General features: G+C 41.2%; 1 protein-coding gene across 1 annotated transcript; it reads right to left on the bottom strand.

Annotated features, from left to right (window-relative positions):
- Positions 1 to 2,801: 2,801 nt before the first annotated feature.
- LOC106819287 (RNA-directed DNA polymerase from mobile element jockey-like) lies at positions 2,802 to 5,008 on the bottom strand (the record flags this gene model as incomplete). The annotated part of the gene is given in 1 exon segment (XM_014823932.1): positions 2,802 to 5,008. A coding segment is annotated over 1 exon segment (2,207 nt), but the record flags the coding sequence as incomplete, so codon positions are not given.
- Positions 5,009 to 7,298: the final 2,290 nt, after the last annotated feature.

Here is a 7,298-nt window from a genome sequence, read left to right as displayed (position 1 = left end):
ATAAAATATAGACAGGGGTTTTACAGCAAACAGGATGGACAAATAATGCCAGCTTATAAGAGCATTTATTGTGAGAGTCGGTTACAATCAAACGGAATGATTTATATATGAACAGTGAGGACATTGCTCCATGGAGCGAGCCATGGCTCACAAATGTGGCCGCTCCTACTGAACATGTAGTATTGTATCTCATGGGTCTGCAACGTCTCAAGATTTTTATTGCAAGTATAATTAATGATCACTAAATATAGTGCAAGGGTAATTAATTTAAAGGAACACTATCACGGTTATCGTTTCAGAAGTCTCCTGCGCATGCGTATCCAGCACGCTTTGCAGCATGTTGTTGAATAAATCACAATTGGGTGATGCACATGCGCAGGAGAGGCTTCTGTTGTCAGGTGTACGCCAAGCGTGACTTGCAAAAACCATGATAGTGTTCTTTTAAGAATCATTATGCAAACTGTAACAACCGTAAAACAGCTGCAGATGGTTGCTATTGGCAGTATTGGTCATCTGCATGTAGTTATTATGTATCACACTCCCTCATGTCTATCATTGTTTTATGAACTCGCAATTAGTTAATCATAATTACCTCCGTGCAACGGAGTTGCAGGGGAGGTAATGCGATCGGTCGTGTGTGTGTGTGTAGTGTTCGCGCGATCGATTCAGCAGCAGCTCGCCTTAGGGCTGTTCAGTCAGCAGCAGCCAGCAGCGAGCCAGCTGTTATACACATACATGTTACACGCTCGCGGAGGTATGCACTCTCCGTGAGTGCCCTCTGTCTAGTTTATACTATTTGCAGCATAGTATTCAGTGTTCTCATTAGGAACCGGCCACCGGCCGAATTGACCGTCTACTCTGCTGTTTCGGCCGGTTACAATTGGCTCCACTAGTATGATATACATTTATTTTTTTTTCATTTTTTTTTTCATTTAGTTTGCTCTAATTATTCTCCAAAGTAAAAGTGTTTTATGAGCTACTACTAATAAATCAGTTGAGTTATGTGCACAAGAAGCATTGTTTTGTTTTTGAGTAACGATATATAATTACTCTTATAATTACTAAATCGTCATAATTTGGAAACTTTTTGTGAACTCTGAATGTACCAGGAGAAACCAAATTGGAAAAAAGGACCATACTGTAATCCAAATGTGTCTGTTTACTGCAGCTCAGAATACACCAGATTGCATCTCAGAGCATCTAGGTTTTTAAAAATAAATTTAAAATTTAACCCCCCTCCTTCCCCTCCCCAAAGCCCACACACCGCCACGGCCTGTTGCAAAAGCATTTCGGCCTGTTACTATAAAAGATAATGAAAACCCTGAGTATTAGTACTACAGCGTATATAGTTACAAACCTTGTATATATTGTGGCTTCGGATGCGTCTTAGATAGCCTCCAAGTAACCAATGATGAGGCTTGGAATGACTTGATCCATTTAACTGCATCATCTTTAGTGCGAATGTTTAATCGTATGGTCGCTTCAAACCCGCCAGATGGGCATGACGTGTATTGCGTGATGCGGTATTTGCAGCCACCTTCCTTTGCCTTTGGCAAAATATTCTGTCAAATATCATATGTATACACAATTAGTTATTTCTCTCAATACTTTCTAGTGTCTTCAACGTCTTTGAGCTCTAACCCCCTTCCTCATCCTCCTGTATTCGCTACCTTCTCATGCTATAACTATTATTACTATTATTAGACATAGAAATAACTGAAATTTGAATGAATAAAAATTCAGTACTACAACTAATACAAGTAGCTACACTTACATTACTAACTAGCTTACATTAACTAGCTAACTAGCTTACATTAACTAGCTAACTAGCTTACATTACTATTACTAGTAATAGTACTAGTATTAGTTACAAATTAAGCGTAATTATCCTATAATTAGTTATTACTCATCATCCTATATTATATACATTTGACCAAACTGTTAGTGTTAGTACTGTTACTTCTACTTCTACTTCTATACTGGACAGTCCGTGAGGAATAAACGTCCAGGGAGTGCGCGAAGAACTCCAGGTGCACGTGAGAGACTTGCACAGAACATTTTCAAAATGTAGACAGTAACGTGTTCCAGAGATCGAGGCTTCTCTGGGCCAGGCACTCATTACTGAGTGCGACTAGCATACGGCAATAGGCTGTTGCGAGCTGTTGTAGTTGCCCAGCCGGAGATGCGTTTCACTTCCTCAAGGAGGCATAACAACGAAGCTGCCTGACTCAATGTTTTTCCAGAGAGACCCAGTGAATTGCTGTGCTGTTGGACTAGTGAGTAGTGACTCCGGTAGCAGATTCCAGCTTCTGATTGTTCTAGGAAAGAAGCTGAACCTGTACCCATCTGTCCGGGTTCTGATGTTGTTGTATGTGAGCTGGTGTGTGCCGCGGCATATGCTGGTGCTTTTGGTGATGAATGATGGAAAGTCGACTGCTGCCTGTCCGTTGATTATCTTCCAAAATAGGGCCTGTCGGTTGACAAACCTGCGTTCCTGCAAGGAGGGCCATTGTAGGTCTGCGATCATTTGTGTAACACTCTCAGTTTGCTGGTAATTCCCTGTTACGAAGCGTGCTGCTCGTCTTTGCACTTTCTCCAGGGAGGTGATATCCTTCTGTGTGTGTGGATCCCAGACACTACTTGCATACTCGAGGCTCGGCTTCACGTATGCTTTGTATGCCATCTCCTTGACAGGTTCTGGGCATCCTACAAGGTTCCTGCGGATGAAATTTAGGGCCCCGGTTGCCTTTCTTTTTGACCGACTGATGTGGGTAAACCAAAAGAGGTCATCAGTGAGCTCAACGCCGAGGTAGAGTTGATGTTCCTCCTTTTTGAGCTTGGTTCCCATGATGGTATAGGTCTGCTTTATTGGGGTTTGTTTCCTTGATATTGTGAGGGTGGTGCACTTTTTTGGATTAAATGACATTTGCCAGTTTTTGGACCATTGAACAAGCTTATCGATATCCTTTTGGAGAAGCTCTGTATCAGCTCCGCTTCTGATGGGTTTGTAGATGAGACAATCATCTGCAAACAGTCGGAGTGTTGAGTCGATGCCATTACATATGTCGTTTATGAAAACGAGGAACAGGAGGGGGCCGAGGACTGTTCCCTGGGGGACTCCTGACTTTACCGGTACTTTTCTTGATTTTTGACCATCTAACACTACAGTTTGGTGCCTTTTGGTCAGCCATTTACGTATCCATATCAAAGTCTTCCCTCTTGTTCCATAGTAGTTTAGCTTATGAAGCAGTTTATTATGGGGGACTGTGTCGAAAGCCTTTGCGAAGTCTAGGATCGCCACGTCTACTTGTTCTTTGTTATCCAGCCTGTAACTAAGGTCATTGACAGTGGAAAGCAGCTGAGTCTCACAGCTGTGAGACTTCCTGAAACCATGTTGGCAGTTTGCAAGTATATTGTTATGGTCAAAGTGGTCCATCACACTCCTGAATATGATGTGTTCCATGACTTTGCATGCCACACAGGTAAGGGATATTGGTCTGTAGTTTGCCGGGTCAGATTTGTTTCCTTTCTTGTGAGCAGCTATGATGTTTGCGTTTAGCCAATCCTCTGGCATGTCACCGGTGTGTATACTTTGCTTGTATATAAGACACAGCATCGGCCCTATGATCTCTGCATAGTTCTTCAGCAGTGTTGTTGGTAGATTGTCAGGGCCAATTGCTTTCTTAGGATCTAAGGATTTTAGTAGTTTAATTACGCCAGGTAAGGTAATGGAGATGTCTTCCATTGTTGAGTGGCGTGATGGGCCCATGTCAGGGATATTGTCTTTATTTTCTGTAGTAAAAACTGATTCGTACTGGTCTGCTAGGACCTCTGTCTTCTCTATTGTAGTAGACACAAGTCTGTTTTTGTAAAGTAGTGTCGGTATGCCAATAATATCTTTTTTCTTATTTTTAATGAAATTCCAGAGTCTGTTGGTGTTCAGACCTGCATTGTTTTCAAATAGACTCTCTAGATATTTGTTGTATTCTAATTGTAGTTGCTCCTTAATTTCTCGCTGAGTTTCTTCGTAGAGTTCTCTATCAGCATCTGTCTTAGTTTTCTTTGCCTTGTTCCACCTCCGTTTCATTTTTTTCATTATGCTTTTTATTTTTCTGGTGATGTATGGAATATTATTGTTTGTCTTTATGATTTTTTTTGGTACGTGTCTATTGATTACAATCTCGATATTGACTTTAAGAATATCCCAGTTAGTGTTGACGCTCCTCCCTTCTGCCTCTCTCATGAAATTTTCCTTAAATGCTAAGAGATCAGTCTCGAGTAGAGAGGTGTCTGCCTTTCCATACATGTATATGGTTCGTTTAGGTTTTTTGTTTGGAGTGATTCTGTGCTTATATTTAGCTGTAACTGCATGATGGTCACTGATACCTGGAACAGTTTGGACTGCCTCGATTAGGTCTGGAGAGGAGGTGAAAACAAGGTCAAGGATATTTTTTCCACATGTTGGTTCTTCAACCATCTGCGTTAAGTATAGATCATTTACAGTGGAAAGTAGGGCTTCGTTGAGTTCCATGCTGTATTGTGGTGCATCTTTAATTGTCAGTGCTTTCCAATTGATACTTGGCATGTTGAAATCACCAAGAATTAGTAGTTCTGCCAATTTATTGTCGGTTTCTATCTTTTGGAGTGATGTCTGGATTTTTAGGAGGTTTTCCAAATTAGCTGTAGGCGGTCTATAGCAGACAATTATGCATAGCGTTGGATTTCCTTTTGAAGTAAGTTTGACTGCTTGCAGTTCACATTCGATTCCGACCTCCTCAATCTCGGTGATGTTTAGTCCTTCTTTGTATGCGACGAAAACATCTCCTCCATTGGCATCTATGTCCTTTCTTAGTGCCATGTATGGTGGTGGGAAGATCTCCGCGTTGGTAAACGAACCATCTAGATGCGACTCGGTTCCTAGGATTATGTCTGGTTTTTCATTGCACAGTAGTGAGTGCAGGAGTCTCCTTTTCCTGGTGCCCTTCAGGCTTCTACAGTTGACAGTCATGATTTTTAAATCACCATTAATTTTTGTCCTATTTGGTATAGTGGGGGGGGGAGTCATCAAGATCTTGGTCAAAGTAGCTATCATTAAAGTGCATAAAAGGGTTGGTCATTAGGATTCGGGGGTTATCCTCCTTGGCCTGAATGAGTGAGTCAGATAAGTGTGGTTGCTGGCAGGAAGGGCATATCCACACACATGTGCTGTGCTTTAGTTTTTCATACTCCCTAGGGCTCATGTCAATACATTTTATGTGTTGCCAAAAGTCACATTTGTCACATGCAATGGCTCGATGGGTTTTGGCTACCGGTTTCTTGCATACCTTACATGGGTATCTGACAGCACCAGGGTTTGTCTCGATGTCGCCTGATATTATTAGCAGTAGGTGGATAACTGCAGAAAACTTTTTGTCTGATCTATATGTCTCTGTGGAGGTTTTTGTCATATTTGATACTGTGGTCAGTAATGATGTCGTAGATGCCAATGTATTTAGTGGACATACACGCCTATTTAGCACGATATTATATGCAGCTTGATGGGCACCATAGGTTGTAGCAGTGGGTAGGCGTACAAAGGTGACGAACACAAGCAGTAGACCAAGAGTGATGGAGAAATCCACTCGTTTGTTTCTGTCCCGACGTCTTCTACCCCCGACATTACTAGTTGCCATCTTACCTATTTGCCAGTCTGTTGCTCTCACAGCGCACGCTCTGAACAGCAGATTTCTTCAAATGAGATATCGTACTTTGGGGAACAACAGTTTGCATAGAGCATTATAATTATTTTATAGAATACCGGCGGTACTATACTACTCGTCTACTGCTATATTTATTTATTTGAAATTTAATATATTATTCTTAGTGCAATGGACATCACATGACATAGAGGTGCAGTTCCTGCCTTATTTCTACCTATCTCTAATTACTTCCCGCCTATCTCTAGTTGTTAATTTTGCTTTACTGTCTGACTGGCTTTCTAATCTTTCTTCATTCCCAGCAGGCCACCCTGGGCAACACAGCAAACCAGAGACACCTAGTAGGCCCAAGTTAGTTTTGTTAGTGTGAAATGAGACATGTGCGCGTTTCACCTTTATTTTACTTCATTAAATATAATTTACCTAAGTTTACTCTTTGTGATTTTAATTTTCCTTGGCCTTGCTTATTAATTAGCTTCAGCGCTTCAGTCACTCTGCGTAAAAAACACTGCTTCACCAGTGACGCTTACATGCAAGTGTAAACAAAGAGTGTCCAGAAAATGGCGGGAGATTTACCACACCCTTTTATAATAGTTTGTCTATAATTAGTTGTATATTATATGTAGTTTAAGAAAAACAACTTATACCCCTTTACTTATTATTTTGTACTCCGTATTAGTTACAGTATTAGTTCAGTATTTTTATGTTTAGCTCGACTTATCTTAGAGATGAATCAGTGGCCGTATCGGTCGCTGTATGTTTGCAGGAGCCTACGAAAAACACGTCCGCACCTGTCGGTAGTCCGCGCGCATTCCCAAGTAATAGCTTATAGCCAAGTAATGAAGTATGAATCAACGAACCTCTAACAGTGGATAACTTGCAGTTGCAGTGCCAGTGGCACATTGCTCCATCTTCTTTGCAGGCGACGGACTTGCTTGCTTGCCGGAAATGACGAAAGTCACGTGATTTGTATCAACCAATGGCAGCGCTTACTAGAGCCCTATGTTCTTGACAAACTGCATGCAGCGCCCCCTTCCCACACTCAGGATATACCTGAGTGTATATCCTGATATACCTGATATACCTGATTCTACCTATACCCAGGTAGAATTGAGCCAGAGCGAAAGCGCCATCTGTCGTGGAGTTTGTGTTCTTGATTGACCTAGGAAAAAAATCACGCACACCGCCCACTGATCTCTATAATATAATCTGGATAGGGCATTGGCCTATCCGCGCTTAACATGACAGTGACGCCAGAGCGCCATCTTCCAACCACTCTGTAAAGCTGAATCTGCCGGTCACAACATTTCAAATGAAAAATAAGAAAACGCGACTTATTCTATTATTCAAATTAGCATGAAAAAAAACTTTGATCCATACTTAAGAGATTATATAAATATGGATATGTATATAGATACATGTATGGAGCTAAGGGAATGAGAAATACACGAAAAATAATTTTTTACGTGACGTCACGAGTCACGTGCTAGCTAGTCGGAGCCTATTCTACCAATCATAATATTTCTTATGTTACCATTCGTATGAAAACAAACCAAGAAGACAAGATGATGAAACATGATGAAAATGATGAAACATGAAAGA

Source organism: Priapulus caudatus, unplaced genomic scaffold (genome assembly GCF_000485595.1).
Source record: "Priapulus caudatus unplaced genomic scaffold, Priapulus_caudatus-5.0.1 Scaffold3101, whole genome shotgun sequence".
Classification (NCBI taxonomy): Eukaryota; Metazoa; Priapulida; class Priapulimorpha; order Priapulimorphida; family Priapulidae; genus Priapulus; species Priapulus caudatus.
This window is presented reverse-complemented; position numbering and strand designations above follow the sequence as displayed.